General features: G+C 36.2%; 1 protein-coding gene across 2 annotated transcripts in view; it reads right to left on the minus strand.

Moving 5' to 3' along the window:
• Positions 1-21535, minus strand: part of ADAM10 (ADAM metallopeptidase domain 10) — a 135657-nt gene that overhangs the window by 15646 nt on the left and 98476 nt on the right. For both annotated transcript variants that reach the window (XM_060150901.1, XM_060150891.1), the window contains exons 9-12: positions 12873-13036; positions 8877-9060; positions 1077-1227; positions 90-273 (exon numbers count right to left, since the gene is read on the minus strand). In XM_060150901.1, coding sequence (XP_060006884.1) covers positions 90-273; positions 1077-1227; positions 8877-9060; positions 12873-13036 — 683 coding nt within the window. The remainder of the gene's footprint in view (positions 1-89; positions 274-1076; positions 1228-8876; positions 9061-12872; positions 13037-21535) is intronic.

Raw genomic sequence — 21535 nt, forward strand, 5'->3', positions numbered from 1 at the left:
TACTTTATGCGGCTTTAAGTGGCAACAAACAATTATCCTGAAAAAGGTTTCATAAAACTAAATAAACAACATACAAATCAAATGCTTACCCCATTAATGCACACTTGTGTATGCCTATTACAGTCTGTAAAGTTTGGTTTAGGATCAGATGCTGGGCAGAGAGCTGTGATGCCATTACATATTCCTTCTTTTGCACAGTCTGAATCATCCCGACACTTCTCAGTTTTTGACTTGAATGCACACTGTGCTGTGCAACAGGGACCTTGACTGGGACTAGAAGAAACATTGAGGTGAGTAAAGAAAATCACTAGGATATTTCCTATACATATAGATACAGTCCTAATTTTTAAATCATAAATGCTAAGTATGTTACTGTTAAACAAGTCTTATTGGAATAAGAGGCTATTAAATTTCAACATTCTAATAAGTGCAGAAAAGTGATTAAGAATCTTGTTTTTATAATGAAGGCATGCTATATTGAGCTTTCTTATTCTATTCTATTTGCCTATAGTAAAAGGTTATAATGGAAAATGGATTAAATATTAGGCAAGTCATCATTGTTTTTCATAGATACACATTAGTCAATTTATCAACTTTTCTCACATTTATACACTAAAATCAAACTAGGATATACAGAACATCCATTTTAAAAGTACTGCACAAACAATATTCTACTGCTTATTCTATCACTACCAAAATAATTTGGCAAGTGAAATAAAATTATATGACAACTAAGTTACAGGAGTGTATGGAATCCAAACTATCTAAATATTTAAAGTTAAGATTCTAAAACTACTGACAAAAGTCACATTTTTAAAGTTAGGCATTAAATAATATGCATTTTATTGAGTGTCCTTTGCATGGCCTTTTTTAACACCCACCACACAAACTGCAATTACAAGTAGTTCAATCTGCCAACAACAGTGCCCTAAATACTACTACTCCAGAAAATAAACCAACAACAAACAACAAAGTTCCAAAACCACATACATCTCCTAATCTCAGTTTGAAATCTGACATAACTGCCTTCAGGTGACTTCCCAGGAACATTAACACTACTGGAATTAGCAAGGTACCTGCATTGCTTTCCAGGTTTCAGCTTGCATTTTTTCCCTTCCGGTTGGTTTGCATCATAGCAGCACTCGTCTTTACACTGGTCACTATAGCCGCAATCACATTCTTCACCTTGCTCTACCATTCCATTTCCACAAATAGGTTGGCCAGATTCTGAAGAAAATAAATAAGACAAAGTAAGCATTATATGCAACATTAATTTTATTTAAAATTTACAAACTCTTTAAAGCTGCAGAACAAAAGGAGAAAGGAAAATTTCGAAGAATAAGAAAAGTAGAACAAACTAGGAATCTGGAAATTAGGAGATCTAATTATAACAGTGGCTTGGTCACTAACTAGCAATGTGGCCTTAGGCAAGTCACTTCCCTTTTTTGAGGCCTCAGTTTCTTAAGCTGTACAGTGAGGGAATTTGACCTGATGCTCCCTTCTAAGGTCCCTCACAGAAGTGGTAGCATTCTATTTAGGCCATGCCACACTGAGCTTTACTGAACAATGACTGTACTATTTATATTTTTAGCACATAAGTACAAAGTAAGTCAGTGTTTCATCAAGCAGAAAAAAATTAAACCTTTTCTGTTAGAAAATTTCAAACATACACAGAAGTAGTAAAAGAATAAGTATAGTGAACTCCCATGTACCAATCACTTAGCTTTAGCAACTTCAACAATATGCTGTAAACAACTCCATCTAACATATTCAGCTGCTCTTAACAAATATCCCAAGATGAATCTAACAGATAAGGAGTTCTTTCTTTTTAAAATCTAACCATAATACCATTACACATCTAAAAAACTTAACAGTATGCTTAATAGCATCTAATAGCCAATTCATGTTCAATTTTCTTCAATTACCTCTTTACACTAGTTTATTTGAACCAAGTTTCACACAAGCTTCCCCCAACCCCTCTCCCCATGGTTGCTTTTGGTTGACATGTATCTTAAGTTCTTTTAATATGTAACAGATTCCCTCCCCTCTTTTTATTTTTACACTATTGTTAAAGAAATTGGGTCATTTTATTTTATGGAATTTCCCACATTCTATTTGGCTGACTGTATCCTGGTCAATTAGTAAATTCTTTTTGTAATGTACATTAGTTTTGCTTGTCAGCTAGACCAACCTCCTTAAGTGAAGAACCATGTATTATTTACACATTTTGTATTTCCAGAGTCTAACAATATTGGGTCAAATCTTAGTTCATTAAGGTTAGGCTGTCTGGTCTAAGCATAGTGAATAATTTCAGAAAGATTTTTAGGCTCTTTTTAAAAATTCTTTGATTTTGCCAGTGAAGTTTAAAATTGGAACAAGAATGCTACTCTTAGTAAGAACATAAAATCACTGAATTTCAGTATCTGCAGGGAAATAAAAAGAATCAAATGTCTTCATTTTAGAGAAAAGAAAACTAACTTTCACAGAGTTTGTGACTTGCTGGAAACCATATGCCCCACTATGGACAAAACACAGTCTAAACCCAGGTCTTCTAGATCTAAAATCTGGTGCTCTTTTCTTTCTGTTATACCAAATCAATGTGGAAAACAGTTGTAGCACAGCCCTCAAACTGAGAACTGAGTGAGTGGAAGGGAACATATCTCAAGCACAGGAACCTAAAACAATGCACGTCTGAATCAAAAATATTCTAGAAAGCCTTGCTTTATACTCAGAAACTTCATTCTTATCCTTGACCACATCAAACATTAAAGGAAATTTTAGAGGTAACTGAAGCTCCATCTCACTCTTTCCTTCTTCTTTTTCTTGGCCATGCCACGAGGCTTGTGGGATCTCAGTTCCCCAACCAGGGATTGAACCCAGGACCATGGCAATGAAAGTGCCGAGTCCTAACCACTGGACTGACAGGGAATTCCCTCTCTCTTTCATTTTATAGCATCTCTTTTGTTCTCAAAAGCTAGAAGCATGCACATGCAAATATATACTAAGTAAATAATAATGATTTTTCTAGTCTAGCAATAATCATTTTATAATTCATGTGACGTAATTTAGGAGAAAAGGAAAAACAACAGAAGTCAGAAAACCATTCATGCAATATTTACTACACGTTAGTTTTCGTCTCATACAAAAATATTACTTCAAATCAGCTATTTGCTAACAGCTTAAATACAAGGAAAAGGGGCTGTTTAAATACCAAAATTATAATACGTACATATTTCATGGTAATTTAAGAAACAAATTTCCTTCCCATAATACTAAAAAGCAATATGCTCATTTTTTTCTATCTTATGTAAATGTTATTTCTTTCTTTCTTTTTTTAAAATTGAAGTATAGATATTTTACAATGTGGTGTCAGTTTCAAGTGTACAACAAAGTGATTCAGTTATACATACATACATCTATGTAAATATTTCTTTTCCAGAATCTTTTCTATTATAGGTTATTACAAGATATTGAGTATAGTTCCCTGTGCTATACAGTAGGTCCTTGTTGTTTACCTATTTTATACATAGCAGTGTGTATATGTCAATCTCAAACTCCTAATTCATCTACTCCCCATGCCCTCGTCCCTGCTAACCCCTTTGGTAACCGTAAGTTCGTTTTATGTGTTTGTAAGTCCATTTCTGTTTTGTAAATAAGTTTATTTGTATCCTTTTTTTAGATTCCACATACAAGTGATATCATATGATATTTGTCTTTCTCTGGTATTTGTCTATACTACAAAGCTACAGTAATCAAAACAGTATGGTACTGGCACAAAAATAGACATATAGGTCAATGGGACAGGATAGAAAACCCAGAAATAAACCCATGCACTTATGGTCAGTTAATCTACAACAAAGGAAACAAGAATATACAATGGAGAAAAGACTGTCTCTTCAAAAAGTAGTACTGGGAAAACTGGACAGATACATGTAAAGGAATGAAATTAGAACATTCTCTAATTCCACATACAAAAATAAACTCAAAATGGATTAAAACGTAAATATAAGAATAGATACTACAAAACTCCTAGAGGAAAACATAGGCAGAACACTCTTTGACATAAATTGCAGCAGTATTTTTTTGGATCTGTCTCCTAGAGTAATGGAAATAAAAACAAAAATAAACCAATGGGACCTAATTAAACTTAATAGCTTTTGCACAGCAAAGGAAACCATAAACAAAACGAAAAGATAACCTGCAGAGTGGGAGAAAATATTTGCAAACAATGCTACTGACAAGGTGTTTAATTTCCAAAATATAAACAGCTCATACAGCTTAATGTCAAAAAACCCCACAAACAACCCAATCAAAAAACGGGCAGAAGACCTAAACAGACATTTCTCCAAAGAAGACATACAGATAGCCAACAGGCACATGAAAAGATGCTTAATATTGCTAATTATTAGAGAAATACAAATCAAAACTACAATGAGGTATCACCTCACAGCAGTCAGAATGGCCATCATTAAAAAGTCTACAAATAATAAGTGCTGGAGAGGGTACAGAGAAAAAAGAATCCTCCTACACTCTTGGTGGGAATGTAAAGTGGTGCAGCCACTATGGAGAACACTATGGAGATTCCTTAAAAACTAAAGCCATATGATCCTGCAATCCCATTCCAGGGCATATATCTGGAGAAAACTCTCATTCAAAACGATACATGCAACCCCAATGTTCACTGCAGCACTATTTACAAGAGCCAAGACATATAAACAACCTAAATGTCCATTAGCAGATGAATGGATAAAGAAGATGTGGTGTGTATACACACACACACACACACACACACACACACACACACTAACACACAATGGAATATTACTCAGCCATAAAAAAGAACGAAATAATGCCATTTGCAGCAACATGGATAGACCTAGAGATTATCATATTAAGTGACGTCAGACAGAGAAAGACAAATATGCTCTTTTTTTTTTTTTTGCGGTACGCGGGCCTCTCACTGTTGTGGCCTTTCCCGTTGCGGAGCACAGGCTCCAGATGCGCAGGCTCAGCGGCCATGGCTCACGGGCCCAGCCGCTCCGCGGCATGTGGGATCTTCCCGGACCGGGGCACGAACCCGTGTCCCCTGCATTGGCAGGCGGACTCTCAACCACTGCGCCACCAGGGAAGCCCCAAATATGCTCATTTTTAAAGTCACTTTCAATCAGGAAGTTTATTGTGAAAACCCAGTTTACAGATGAAGAATCTATGTGTCACTTCTACACTAAGAAGATTTAGAAAAACTACCACTGATAACAACAATAACAAAAATGAGAACATCAATTTTAATTTTAATCTGCCCTTTTAAAAGAAAAAGAAGGCTTTATAAGAAAAAGTCAATCGATAAAAGTAAAAATTGATCATTTGAACATCATCAAAATTTAACTTTTGCTCTGGGAAAGACTGTGAAGAGGGTGAAAAGACAAGCTACAGACAGGAAGAAAATATATGCAGACCAATATCTGACAAGTGACTAGCATCTAGCCTATATAAAGAACCCTCAAAACTCAACAGAAAAAACAAAACCAAAAAAACTCAATGGCCAAGAAACATGGACATTTCACCAAAGAAGATATACATATGGCAAAAAAGCACATGAAAAGATATTCAATGTCATTAGTCATCAGAAAAATACAAAGTAAGGTACAATGAAATACCACTATATACCTATCACAATGGATAAAATAAAAATACCAAAGGCTGACAAGGATAGAGAGAAATTAGTTCACTCATACACTGCTGGTGGGAATATAAAATAGTACAGCCTTCTAGAGAACAGTTTGGCAGTTTCATATAAATAAAAACAAACAACGGCTACATTGATCCATCAGTTGGATTTGGAGGCATTTATCACAGAGAAATGAAAACTTATATTCACATGAAAAGCCTGTTTATAGCTGCTTTATTCATAACTGCCAAAAACTGAAGATAACCCAAATATCCTTTAATAGAAAAATCGTTAAACTGTAGTACACACATACCACCTGCAATAAAAAGGAACAAACTAGTGATGCAGGCAAACAATTTGGATTAATTTCCAAGGAATCATGCTGAGTGAAAAATCCCAAAGGTTACATACTGTATGATTCCATTTATATAACATTTTTGAAGTGACAAAATTTTAGAAATAGAGAATAGTGGGGCAGCTGAAGGGACACCAGGAGGGAGGTGAGTGTGGTTATAAAAGGACAACGCCAAGAGTTACTTGTGGTGGGACTTCCCTGGTGGTGCAATGGTTAAGAATCTGCCTGTCAATGCAGGAGACACGGGTTCGATCCCTGGTCTGGGAAGATCCCACATGCCATAGAGCAACTAAGCCCGTGCGCCACAACTACTGAGCCTGTGCACCACAACTACTGAAGCCCGTGCATCCTAGAACCTGCATGCCACAACTACTGAGCCCAGGCGCCTAGAGCTCATGTTCCACAACAAGAGAAGCCACTGAAATGAGAAGCCTGCGCATCGCAACAAAGAGTAGCTCCCACTCACCACAACTAGAGAAAAGCCCGCGCACAGCAACAAAGACCCCACACAGCCAAAAAAAGAATTAAAAAAAAAAGAATTACTTGTGGTGATGGAACTATTCTTTATCATGGCTGTGGTGATGGGCACATAAACCTACACATGATAAAACTGTATAGAACTAAACACACACACAGAGAAATGACGACAGGAAAAACTGGTGAAATCTGAATAAGATCTGTGGGCTGTATCAATGTCAATATCCTTGCTATATGTAATAGTGTATTGATACTATACAGTTTTGCAAGGTGTTACCACTGGGGGGAACTGGATGAAGGGTATATGGAATCTCCATTATTTCTTACAACTGCATGTGAATCTAAATTATCTCTGTATAAATTTCAATTAAAAACAAAAGGCCATAGTGTTATGTCAATTATACCTCAAAAAAAAAAAAAAATGCAGGGTTTCCCTGGTGGCGCAGTGGTTAAGAATCTGCCTGCCAATGCAGGGGACATGGGTTTGGGCGCTGATCCAGGAAGATTCCACATGTCACGGAGCAACTAAGCCCGTGAGCCAAAACTACTGAGCCTGCACTCTACAGCCCGCGAGCCGCAACTACTGAGCCCACGTGCCACAACTACTGAAGCCTGCATGCCTAGAGCCCATGCTCCGCAACAAGAGAAGCCACCGCAATGAGAAGCCCACACACCACAACAAAGAGTAGTCTCCTGCTCATCGCAACTAGAAAAGCCTGCGTGCAGCAACAAAGACCCAATGCAGCCCAAAATAAATAAATAAATAAATTTATTTTTAAAAATGCAGCTAAAAAAATGAAAGGCCGTGCTTATCTGGAAACCTTCCTCAATTCTTTCTCCTTTGCTGCCATATGTTTAACTCATCTATAAGAGTGTTGTTTATGTGCAATATGAGCAGGCCTCAGTGTTTGCCTTCAAGTAACTTAAAATCTTGTAAAATAGGACAAGGACCCCCAAAAACATAATACAAGGTAGAATATTTAGAACATATTAAATGCCCTACGAGAGGCATAACAGATGAATGGATAAACAAAATGTGGTATATCCATATAATGGAATATTATTCGGCCATAAAAAAGAATGGCATTCTGATACATGCTGCAACTTGTATGAATCTTGGAAATTTTATGCTAAGTGAAATAAACCAGATACAAAAGCATTATCCCATTTATATGAGGTACCTAGAATAGGCAAAGTCACAGAGACACAAAATAGATTAGAGGTTACTAGGGAGAGAAAGAAATAGGAGTTATTGCTTAATGGTTACTGAATTTCTATTTGGAGTGATTTTAAAAGTTTGAAAATGGAAAAGCAGTGATGGTTGCATAACACTGTAAATGTACTTAATGCTACTGAATTGTACACTTAAAATTAGTTTAAATATAAATTTTATGTTATATATATTTTACCACAGTAAGAAAAAAATTCATAGCAACTTTATTCACATTAACCCAAACCTAAAAAGCCCAAGTGTTCCATTCAATAGGAGAGTGGATAAGCAAACTGTGATATATTCATATAATGCACTTCTATTCAGTGGGGGAAAAAAATGGTACAAAATACTAATAATGAATCTCAAAATAGTATGCTGAGTGAAAGCAGCCTTCCACAAATGGGTGCAAACTGTATGATTCCAATTATATGAAATAAAATAAGCAAAATTTATCTATGGAGAAATAAATCAGAATAATGGTTGCAGGAGGAGTGCAAAGATTGATGGGGAAAGGAAATGAAAGAACTTTGTGGGGTGACAGAAATGTTGTACATCTTCACAGGTGCTTAGATTACACAGGTAAATGTATTTGTCAAAGCTCATCAAATGGTGGACTTAAGATTTGTATATGGCGGGCTTCCCTGGTGGCGCAGCGGTTGAGAGTCCTCCTGCCGATGCAGGGGACGCGGGTTCGTGCCCCGGTCCGGGAGGATCCCGCATGCCGCAGAGCGGCTGGGCCCGTGGGCCATGGCCATTGAGCCTGCGCGTCCGGGGCCTGTGCTCCGCAACGGGAGAGGCCACAGCACTGAGAGGCCCACGTATCGCAAAAAAAAAAAAAAAAAAAGATTTGTATATTGCACTTATGTGAAAAACAAAAACACCACAAACAATATTGAACTTTACTTAAATTGAACTCTACTTATGTAGGCTAAAGTGTTTAGGACTGAAGTATACCGATATCCACAATGCACTTTAAATTTCAACAAAAAAATATGGATTGAGAGATGAAGAGATTGACAAGTGTGATAAAGCAAATGTATTAAAGTGCTAACAACTGTAAAATATAGGTGGTGGGCACATACTAGGTGTTTACTATATAATTCTTTCAAGTTTTCTGAATGTTTCAAAATATTCATAATAAAATGCTGGGAAAATATACATACCAACAAAACAGTTGTTTCTCTTCTTCTCAAGAACTTGACTTATATTTCTAATACTACAGAGTGAGAATTTATTGTTGTTAAGTTTGTCCCCAGATGTTGCTCTTGCATACATGATGTAATTGCCGTTTTCTTTTTGTCCTAAATTCTTAGATTCTCCTGGAGTGCACTCTGTTCCAGAATCATGCTGTCAAAAAGAATATAGAGTTACATAAACAGGAAGTAAAATAAGGTTTTCAGGTCATCTGATTAAATGTAATTTTCTCATCAGAAGAAAAATGGAAGCTTATGGACTCTCCTTTAGAGTAGATCTTACAATTATTTTAGACTGTGAAAAGGAAGATAATTTGCTCTTTTAGGGGTCACTGTCTCAGAAGGGAAGAAAAAATCAGTGAAGGTATAACTGCAATGGATACCTTTTTTATTTTTATTTCTTTTTTGAAATTTACATAAATCTTTGACACATTCTGCAATTATTTCTTTTAGTTGGATTCCCAGTGGTAGAGTTACTGAGTTAAAAGGTCAAATATTTTAAAGGTCTTGATACATACTGCCAAACTGCCTGACAAAAGGGCCATATTAATTTACATTATATAACCACATGGATCAAGATTTCAATAGGCAGAAATGGGAAGGAATTGGCTTCCTGGCAGAAGTAAAGTTTTTTAAAATGACTTAATTTGACAGGGAAGAAGAAATAACACTGGAATTACACTTAGACCCAAATTATGGAAAACCCTAAATGCTAAGATAAGGAAATTGTATTAGCAGTATCATCAGGTATTAGAAGTAAGGTTGTGAACAGAAGTGACATGATCAGACCGATTAGAACTATACCTAGGGCTTCCCTGGTGGCACAGTGGTTAAGAATCCACCTGCCAATGCAAGGGACATGGGTTCAAGCCCTGGCCCAGGAAGATCCCACATGCCGCGGAGGAACTAAGCCTGTGCGCCACAACTACTGAGCCTGTGCTCAAGAGCCCACAGGCCACAACTACTGAGCCCACGTGCCACAACTACTGAAGACAGTGTGCCTAGAGCCTGTGCTCCTCAACGAGAAGCCACTGCAATGAGAAGCCCATGCACCGCAACGAAGAGTAGCCTCCGCTCACCACAACTAGAGAAAGCCCGAGCACAGCAACGAAGACCCAACACAGCCAAAACTAAAACCAAATAAATTAATTAAAAAAAAAAAAGAAAGAACTATACCTAGACAAAGATTCATCTGCTCAGAGTCAATACATTAAGACTTTCATACCGAGAAACAGGAACTTGTCTCATTTATGATTACAACTCCCCACAACAAAGTTTATAAAGTGGTTAACAGCAGGTGTGCAATAAACATTTAGGACAGGATAAATAAATATAAGGGATAGAATGAACCACTCAAAGAGAAAGTAACATTGTCATAATACAGATACATGACAGGAGAGATAAAGACAGATTTTAGATAAAGATGTCAAGGGAGACAGGCTCAGGAGTTCATGGTCTGGCTGATCTCACTATTAAATTATTTAATACATATTTACTAAGTACCGACTATCTATATGTATGGTATCATGAACAACATACACAAAGGGATGAGGTGTATTTGAGCATGACAGAATCATTATAAGTAGTCTGGTATGACAGGAAAAGATAGCAAGGTAGGCAAAAAAATGTGAACCAATTTATCCATTCAACAATAAGCAAAAAGTAATATTACATTAATGTCTTAAAAACACCTCTCTGGCAACCAGGCAGAAGACAGATTAGAAGGGAAGTGAAAAGAGAACAAACTAGATATCCTACTCCAAGTATGGCCCACAGACCAGCAGCAGCAGCATCCCATGGGAGTGTCTTAGAAAGGCAGACACTCAGGCCCAACCAAAGGCCCACTGAAATGGAATCTATACTGTAAGATCCTCAGTAATTTGTATGCACATTAAACTTTGAGAGACCCTAGACTAACGAACAGAAGAGTAGTTGGAAGGGTACGAAAATCCCCTGGTAAGGGTTGGATGAAGGTGACTGGGAGAGTCGAGGACATTTAACTGCCCTTGAAAATGCAAATTAACAAGAGTTCTCTGCTCATCTCTAAATTTTCAGTTACTCTTTTTAGAAAATATCACAAAAGCAGACAATAGGTAGAGCGATTCAACGCATTTTAAGTACTTTATCCAAGAGTACTGATAATAATCTATCGATTTCTGATCGGAATTAGAAGAAGAAAGACTTGCAACTTAGTGAGAGGGTACTTATATTTTACAAACTGGGGGAACATTAGATAAGAGCATTTGAGAATTTTAAGCTATGATACTACAGTTTTTTTCTAAACTCATAAAAATTTCCATTTTTACAAGTGATAAGGTACAAGTAAATGAATTTATATGCAGTTTTCAAATGAAATTTTCCCAAACTTGTTATTTTAATAAGCCCCACCAAAATCACAAAGACAGAATATCTTTCAGTATTTTGTATTTCCATGTGTATTAATCTTCAGTTCACTTGAAAATCAATTCAATGAACTGGGTATTAAATGATACCAAAGAACTGCTCATTTTGTCAGGTATCATAACCACATGGTGGTTATGGAAGAAAATGTCTAATTTTTTAAGAGATGCATACTGAAATGTGGAAGGGGGAATGAATTTGATTCTAACACCTTACGAAGAAAAAGAAAGAAACACAGAAAGGAGATGTGGCAAAATCCTGATGATCGTTCAATCTGAATCAGAGGTTGGCAAATCGCAGCCCACAGCCTGTTTTTATATGGCCTAAGCTAAGAATGGTTTTTCCATGTTTAAGAGATTGTAGGGCTTCCCTGGTGGCACAGTGGTTGAGAGTCCACCTGCCGATGCAGGGGACACAGGTTCGTGCCCCGGTCCAGGAAGATCCCACATGCCGCACAGTGGCTGGGCCCGTGAGCCATGGCTGCTGAGCCTGCGTGTCTGGAGCCTGTGCTCCGCAACGGGAGAGGCCACAACAGTGAGAGGCCCGCGTACCGCCAAAAAATAAATAAATAAATAAATAAATAAATAAATAAATAAATAAATAAATAAAATAAAAGATTGTAAAAAGAAAAACAACAACAAAGAAAAATATGCAACAGAGACTAAATATTGTCCCCCACACCTATTATGTTTACTAGTAGACTACAGAAAAAGTTTGCTGACCCCTGTCCTGGATATGAACGGAAGACTTTGCCGTACTATTTGTCTCTACTTTTATATATGTTACAAAGTTTTCATACCGAACGACTTTAAAAGAACAGTCTCATTCCACAGTAGAGAAAGACAAATCTAGTAAACCCCAATAATGCTTTAACAGAAACCAAACAAGAACCCAACAATTTGCTAACATTCAAAATGTACTTTAAGCAATGAAAAGTGATTCTCATTAAATAAATATTTGAATGAATCATGTGCCAGGAACTATTTTTTTTTTTAATTTTTTAAAAAAATTTATTTATTTATTTTTGGATGTGTTGGGTCTTCGTTGCTGCACGTGGGCTTTCTCTAGTTGCAGCGAGCGGGGGCAACTCTTCGTTGTGGTGCGCGGGCTTCTCATTGTGGTGGCTTCTCTTGTTGCAGTGCACGGGCTCTAGGTGCGCGGGCTTCAGTAATTGTGGCACACGGGCTTAGTTGCTCCACGGCATGTGGGATCTTCCTGGACAAGAGCTCGAACCCGTGACCCCTGCGTTGGCAGCCAGATTCTTAACAACTGCGCCAGCAGGGAAGTCCCCCAGGCACTGTTCTAAGGTCAGGGGACACAGAAGTGAATGAAACAGACAAAATTCCTTGCTTTCATAGAATTCTGGCACTGTTGTGCTTATTTTCTTATTTTAATTACAAATATTCTATCTTCCTCCTTTTCAGTATTATGGTCAAGTACATTACTGTGTTCTGACATATAAAAACTAAACATTCATGTGTACTTGTTTTCACTGTAAACAACAAAAATTAAACAACGTGAAAGATTAGTAACTTTTAAAAAATGTAATAATTAAGCAATACTTACTGGAGATCCAAAGTTATGTCCAACTTCATGAGCAAATGTAATGTGAGAGACTTTGGGGGGTACATGAGACCCATAGTTCTGAACAGTAATAATTCCAGTGTTTAAAGACTTCTTCTTACCATCTGAATAAAGCTTACTTTTTTCACATATTCCTCCAGAGCTTCCTAATTCAAAACAAAATATGGCTAAAATTAGCATCTATTTCCCCCCAAATAATTTTCTAATATATGCTGTATTAACTTGAAACATTTTATATGTATTTTGAGTCCAAAATTGGTACACATGTATATCAAATACTCAAAAGTTTCTTTTGTCCAAGGTTAGGAAGTCATTTCAAATAAAAGTTTTAATGGCACACATATATTCCCAGGGTTGAATACAAAGTCCTTATAAAATATTCCTCTTCATAATCAAAATGTCCTCCAATTTTTCTCCCATTAATTTAGCAAAACAAATATTTAAGAGTCTGTTCAATTTAAATATTTCAGCATTTACATTGGGTCAAATCCTACACCTCTTCATCTTGTAAAAAAAAAAAACAAACAAAATAACAACTTATATTTAAGTTAAATGAAAGTTGAACAAAATATTCTCAAAGAGATTCTGAGAAAGTCACTGCTACCAATAATAGCAGTGATGCACAAGAGTATGTGATTCACTATCCTGAGAGGCAACATACAATGTATTCTTAAAAAAAGAAAAGAATTAGTGGTCGCACAGGCTGGGGGTAGGGGAAACAGGGAGAGACTGATAGAGGTACAAACTTCCAGTTATAAGAAGAATAAGGTCTGAGGATCTAATGTGTAACACATGATGGCTACAGTTGATAACACAGTATTGTATAAATGAAATTTGCCAGGAGAATAGAACTTAAACATTCTCACACATACACAAAAAGGAAAAAGGTAAATATGTGAGGTGATGGTTGTATTAATTAACTTGGTAGGGGGAATCCTTTCACAATATACAAATATCAAATCATCACACTGTGCACTTTAAATATCTTACAATTTTATTTGTCAATTATATATCTCTCAATAGCTTAAAAAAAGGAAAAAATATGTCAAGTGGGTAAAAAAAAAGGGAGGAGGGAATGAAGGAGAGAAGGTGGGAAGGGAGAGAAAGCAAATGTGGCAAAATGTTAACTGATTAATCTATCAGGAGTTCACTGTATACTACTCTTGCAACCTTTTGGCAAGTTTGAATTTTTTTTCAAAATAGGTTCAAAAAACTGAATTATGATTTTCCAACATGTCTTGAGGATGCTTGCAAATTTTAAAAGAAAAATCTTCATTTTTACTTATATGATACATATTAAATCATTTTGTAGTTCACCTGTTCGTTTATAGTTCCTGAACGTCAGAGCTTAATACCGAAATGAAAATGCTTTCACATCTAAAGGCAGTTAATTTAAGAAATTAGAAAAAGAACAACAGCAAATCAGAAACTGGCTGGCCAATCATCGTCTTTATGTACACTAAACTGAGAAGACCACAGTACTTTAAATAACTATTAAAGACTTTCAGTGAGAAGTTCTTTGGTTTACATTCAGATTTAAGAGGTTACTCTATTTAATTATTTTAATTAAAATATCACATGGATTAGGATATTCTGATAACTGATCAAATTATTTCAAATTAGCTTTCTACTACATACAAAGTTACAACAAAGTTATTAAACCATTTTTAAAAGTCTAACATTTATAATCTCTGATAAAGCATACAATAGAAAGCAATTCAAAAAAGATGTACACAAATGGCATGACACTACAATTGCTGCCTTGTTCCTTTTAATATTAGAAAGTACATAGCAACAAATCATAAATTTAATGACTATTAGGATACAATTTAAGAAGCTGAAATGATAATGTGCTTTCACAGAAAACTAAGCTGAAAGGCTAAGTCATATGCAGATTTTAACCAGCAAAGGACTGAGAACCTCTACATTTAAAACTTACTACATCTTCTACACCAAAAACTGGATAGAAAGAAAACAGCAAATAATTTATGAATATTTAATATATTCTCTTAAGCTACCTCTACTTTTGAGTCCTCAACCTTGAGTCCTGAGGACTGTTATCATTATTTCTAAAAACTAGAAAAGATAGAAATAAGCACTCTGTATGTAATAATTACAGTCTATATGTTACAGTTTTAAACAAATAGTAAATTAATATCCTGCCTCATCGAAGATCTGTCATATGCAAATTGGTCCAGTGCAGTACTGGCAAACTTGAATTAAGCATAGAAGACTCCACGCTGCAAATCTTTGTCAGTTAAAAAAAAAATGTAAATAGCATATATTAAAAACTCTGATAATATACCTTCTGTATTTTTAAGGTCTATCTAATTTAAAGGAAGATCATACATAAACTTGAGTGTACTCTTCTGAAATATAGTCTTTATAATTCATATCTTGTTCAACATCTTAACTGCTTTTGGTTTTAATAACTGTTGTTTATTTGGAAAGTTTATTACTTGCTACACAGACTAACAGCATATGTTGGAATAATTCAGTTATACAGGAAGAAATAAAATACTATGTCTAATATTATAAGTCATGGTTTAACTTTTTAAATACTGCAACCACTTTTGATATGCCAGAAACTCAATTAATGATATCATAAATACCTATAGCTAAGCCATAACTCAAGTTCAGTAATTGCTTTACATTGTAAATTTAAGATTTTACTACATATAGTCATTACTGAAAAACAGAAATTATGTAATGAGAAGAATAAAATGTTTTTAATTTGAGTCAAAAGCAATTATTGATGGATGGATGACTCAGTGACCAACAAAGAAGTATGACATTTTTCTATCTACAGGATAGTCTGAAAGCTAGTCACAGAATATCAGTCTTAAACTTTAAAAAAGACTCCCCCAAAAGAAAAAAATTATAAAAACTACAGGGTAGTATAATACCTTGACAGAATCCATAAATAAAGTTTTGATGTGAGCAGGCCTAAATATCTAAAACAATAGTATCATGCTGACCATACAATATTAATCTGAGCAGTAATTTTGAAGCAGACATTAGTACCACTCCCAGATAGGTTATTAGGAAATGTCTGAGGGTATTTCTTTATCTGTCAAGTCTGGGGAGCAGTACTCACATGTAATGGGTAGGGACCAAAGATGTTAAACATCCTGCAAGGGACAATCCAGACCTGTACAAAATGTCAATATTAAGTGTCCTCTATTCTAATGATGTAATATTTTAATGACATAATTCTCCTAGCCTTTTAATTACACTTTCAAACAGGTTAAGAATGCAAGGAATATCAAGGACATTGGCTCAAGATGGCAGAGTAGAGGACGTGTGCTCACTCCCTCTGGCGAGAGCACCAGAATCACAACTAACTGCTGAACAATCATGGACAGGAAGACACTGGAACTCACCAAAAAAGATACCCCACATCCAAAGACAAAGGATAAGCCACGATGAGATGGGAGGAGGGGCACAATCACAGTAAAATCAAATCCCATAACTGCTGGATGGGTGACTCACAAACTGGAGAACACTTATATCACAGAAGTCCACCCAATGCAGTGAACGTTCTGAGCCCCACGTGAGGCTTCCCAACCTGGGGGTCTGACACAACCTGGCGGTGCAGAAGGGAGTGGCACAATATATTTAAAGTGATGAAAGGGAAGGACCTACAACCAAGATTACTCTACCCGGCAAGGATCTTATCCAGGTTTGATGGAGAAATCAAAAGCTTTACAGACAAGCAAAAGCTAAGAGAATTCAGCACCACCAAACCAGCTCTAGAACAAATGCTAAAGGAATTTCTCTAAGTGGGAAACACAAGAGAAGAAAAGGACCTACAAAAACAAACCCATAACAATTAAGAAAATGGTAACAGGAACATACATATTGATAATTACCTTAAACATAAATGGATTAAATGCTCCAACCAAAAGACACAGGCTCGCTGAATGGTTACAAAAACAAGACCCATATATATGTGCTGTCTACAAGAGACCCACTTCAGACCTAGGGACACATACAGACTGAGAGTGAGGGGATGGAAAAAGATATTCCATGCAAATGAAAATCAAAAGAAAGCTGGAGTAGCAATACTCATATCAGATAAAATACACTTTAAAATAAAGAATGTTACAAGAGACAAGGAAGGACACTACATAATGATCAAGGGATCAATCCAAGAAGAAGATATAACAACGATAAATATATATGCACCCAACACAGAAGCACCTCAATACATAAGGCAACTGCTAACAGCTATAAAAGAGGAAATAGACAGTAACACAATAATAGTGGGGGACTTTAACACCTCACTTACACCAATGGACGGATCATCCAAACAGAAAATTAATAAGGAAACACAAGCTTTAAATGACACAATAGACCAGATAGATTTAACTGATATTAATTGGACATTCCATCCAAAAACAGCAGATTACACTTTCTTCTCAAGTGCACATGGAACATTCTCCAGGATACATCACATTGTTGGTCACAAATCAAGCCTCAGTAAATTTAAGAAAATTGAAATCATATCAAGCATCTTTAACCACAACGCTATGAGATTAGAAATCAATTACAGTGAAAAAAAACCTAAGAAACACAAACACATGGAGGCTAAACAATACATTACTAAATAACCAAGAGATCACTGAAGAAATCAAAGAGGAAATCAAAAAATACCTAGAGACAAATTACAATGAAAACACAATGATCCAAAACCTATGGGATGCAAAAAAAACAGTTCTAAGAGGGAAGTTTATAGCAATACAAGCCTACCTCAAGAAACAAGAGAAACCTCAAATAAACAATCTAACCTTAAACCTAAAGGAACTAGAGAAAGAACAAACAAAGCTCAAAGTTAGTAGAAAGAAAGAAATCATAAAGATCAGAGCAGAAATAAATGAAATAGAAACAAAGAAAACAATAGCAAAGATCAATAAAACTAAAAGCTGGTTTTTTGAAAAGAAAAACAAAACTGATAAACCTTTAGCCAGACTCATCAAGAAAAAGAGGGAGAGGACTCAAATCAATAAAACTAGAAATGAAAAAGGAGAAGTTACAACAGACACCGCAGAAATACAAAGCATCCTAAGAGACTACCACAAGCAATTCTATGCCAATAAAATGGACAACTTGGAAGAAATGGACAAATTCTTAGAAAGGTGTCACCTTCCAAGACTGAACCAGGAAAATATGAACAGACCAATCACAAGTAATGAAATTGAAACTGTGATTAAAAATCTTCCAACAAACAAAAGTCCAGGACCATATGGCTTCACAGGTGAATTCTATCAAATATTTAGAGAAGAGTGAACACCCATCATTATCAAACTCTTCCAAACACTTCCAGAGGAAGAAACACTCCCAAACTCCTTCTGAGGCCGCCATCACCCTGATACCAAAACCAGACAAAGATACTACAAAAAAAGAAAATTACAGACCAGTATCACTGAAGAATATAGATGCAAAAATCCTCAACAAAATACTAGCAAACAGAATCCAAAACACATTAAAAGGATCATACACCATGATCAAGTAGGATTTACCCCAGGAATGCAAGGATTCTTCAATATATGCAAATCAATCAATGTGATACACCATATTAACAAACTGAAGAATAAAAAGCATATAATCATCTCAATAGATGCAGAAAAAGCTTTTGACAAAATTCAACACCGTTTATGATAAAAACTCTCCAGAAAGTGGGCAGAGAGGGAACCTACCTCAACATAATAAAGGCCATATTCAACAAACCCACAGCAAAAATCATTCTCAATGGTGAAAAACTGTATTTCCTTTAAGATCAGGAACAAGACAAGGAAGTCCACTCTCGCCACTATTATTCAACATAGTTTTGGAAGTCCTAGCCACAGCAATCAGAGAAGAAAAAGAAATAAAAGGAATACAAATTGGAAAAGAAGAAGTAAAGCTGTCACTGTTTGCAGATGACATGACGCTGTACATAGAGAATACTAAAGTTGCCACCAGAAAACTACGAGAGCTAATCAATGAATTTGGTAAAGTAGCAGGATACAAAAAAATGCACAGAAATCTCTTGCATTCCTATACACTAATGATGAAAAATCTGAAAGAGAAATTAAGGAAACACTCCCATTTACCACTGCAACAAAAAGAATAAAATACCTAGGAATAAACCTACCTAGGGAGACGAAAGACCTGCATGCAGAAAACTATAAGACACTGATGAAAGAAATTAAAGATGATACAAACAGATGGAGAGATATACCATGTTCTTGGATTGGAAGAATCAACATTGTGAAAATGACTATACTATCCAAAGCAATCTACAGATTCAATGCAATCCTTATCAAATTACCTTTTTTTACAGAACTAGGATAAAATATCTTAAAATTTGTATGGAGACACAAAAGACCCGGAAAAGCCAAAGCAGTCTCAAGGGAAAAAAGGGAGCTGGAGGAATCAGACTCCCTGACTTCAGACTATACTACAAAGCTACAGTAATCAAGACAATATGGTATTGGCCCAAAAACAGAAATATAAATCAATGGAACAGGATAGAAAGCCCAGAGATAAACCCACGCACCTATGGTCAACTAATCTATGACAAAGGAGGCAAGGACATACAATGGAGAAGAGACAGCCTCTTCAATAAGTGGTGCTGGGAAAACTGGACAGCTACATGTAAAACAATGAAATTAGAACACTCCTTAACACCATACACAAAAATAAACTCAAAATGGATTAGTGACCTAAATGTAAGACTGGATACTCTAAAACTCTTAGAGGAAAACATAGGAAGAACACTCCTTGACAGAAATCACAGCAAGATCTTTTTTGATCCACCTCCTAGAGTAATAGAAATAAAAATAAACAAATGGGACCTAATGAGACTTTAAAGCTTTTGCAAAGCAAAGGAAACTACAAATAAGACAAAAAGACAACCCTCAGAATGGGAGAAAATATTTGCAAACGAATCAATGGACAGAGGATTAATCTCCAAAATATATAAACAGCTCATGCAGCTCAATATTAAAAAAAAAGCAACCCAATCAAAAAATGGGCCGAAGACCTAAACAGACATTTTTCCAAAGACGACATACAGATGGCCAAGAAGCACATGAAAAGCTTCTCAACATCACTAATTATTACAGAAATGATAATCAAAACTACAATGAGTTATCACCTCACACCAGTTAGAATGGGCATCAACAGAAAATCTACAAACAACAAATGCTGGAGAGGGTGTGGAGAAACGGGAACCCTCTTGCACTGTTGGTGGGAATGTAAATTGATACAGCCACTAGGAAGAACAGTATGGGGGCTCCTTAAAAAACTAAAAATAGAATTACCATACGACCCAGCAATCCCACTACTGGGCATGTACCCTGAGAAAAGCATAATTCAAAAAGACACATGCACCCTAATGTTCATTGCAGCACTATTTACAATAGCCAGGTCATGGAAGCAACCTAAATGCCCATCAACAGACGAATGGATAAAGAAGATGTGGTACCTATATACAATGGAATATTACTCAGCCATAAAAAGGAATGAAGTTGGGTCATTTGTAGAGATGTGGATGGATCTAGAGACTGTCATACAGAGTGAAATAAGTCAGAAAGAAAAACAAATATCGTATGTTAACGCATATATGTGGAACCTAGAAAAATGGTACAGATGAACCAGTTTGCAGGGCAGAAAGAGAGACACAGATGTAGAGAACAAATGTATGGACACCAAGGGGGGGAAAGTGGTGGTGTGTGTGTGTGTGTGTGTGTGTGTGTGTGTGTGATGAATTGGGAGACTGGGATTGACATGTATAAACTAATATGTATAAAACAGATAACTAATAAGAACCTGGCCTATAAAAAAATAAATAAAATAAAATTCAAAAAAAGAATAATATCAACTAATTAAAGTAGAAGGAATGATAAAAAAAAGAATTCGATAGGCTGTGGGTTATATTGAGAACCTCATTTTGAGCTCTGCATGTGGTCAAATTCTAATACGTAAAATCAAACTAAAATTTCTAAACTAAGAAAAAACAGAAGAGACAATTTCTACCAAATCAAATGTCTCAAAGAATGTTCTTTACAAATGCTCAGAGGAATACTGAATGGTTCAGGATTAGCTCTGGAGATGAACTCCAGAGCTAGCCTTTTTCAGTGACCTGGCAAAGTGAGACTATGTTCATTGGGTTAACTGATAACATTAAGAGGGATAATAGATGAGCAGAATGTGCCTTAATAAACCAAAAAATAAAGGCCCCTCAAAAAGCTGGTTAGGGGGCTTCCCTGGTGGCGCAGTGGTTGAGAGTCCGCCTGCTGATGCAGAGGACACGTGTTCGTGCCCCAGTCTGGGAAGATCCCACATGCCATGGAGCGGCTGGGCCCGTGAGCCATGGCCGCTGAGCCTGTGCGTCCGGAGCCTGTGCTCCGCAACGGGAGAGACCACAACAGTGAGAGGCCCGCGTACCGCAAAAAAAAAAAACAACTTTGTTAGGGAACCAATGTTTTGGCCTCTAAAATAAGAGGCTACTACCTGCTTAACACAGAACTGTGTTTATATAAAGAGAAGTTTAGAGTAATCTTTCTAGATTCATATTCAAGACTATCTTTGTTTTGGAGACCAGACTCCTCCCTTTTGGGGGCTCCATTCCAGGCCCTGTATAATTTCAAATGGAAGCC

Source organism: Lagenorhynchus albirostris, chromosome 1 (assembly GCF_949774975.1).
Source record: "Lagenorhynchus albirostris chromosome 1, mLagAlb1.1, whole genome shotgun sequence".
NCBI classification, from domain to species: Eukaryota; Metazoa; Chordata; class Mammalia; order Artiodactyla; family Delphinidae; genus Lagenorhynchus; species Lagenorhynchus albirostris.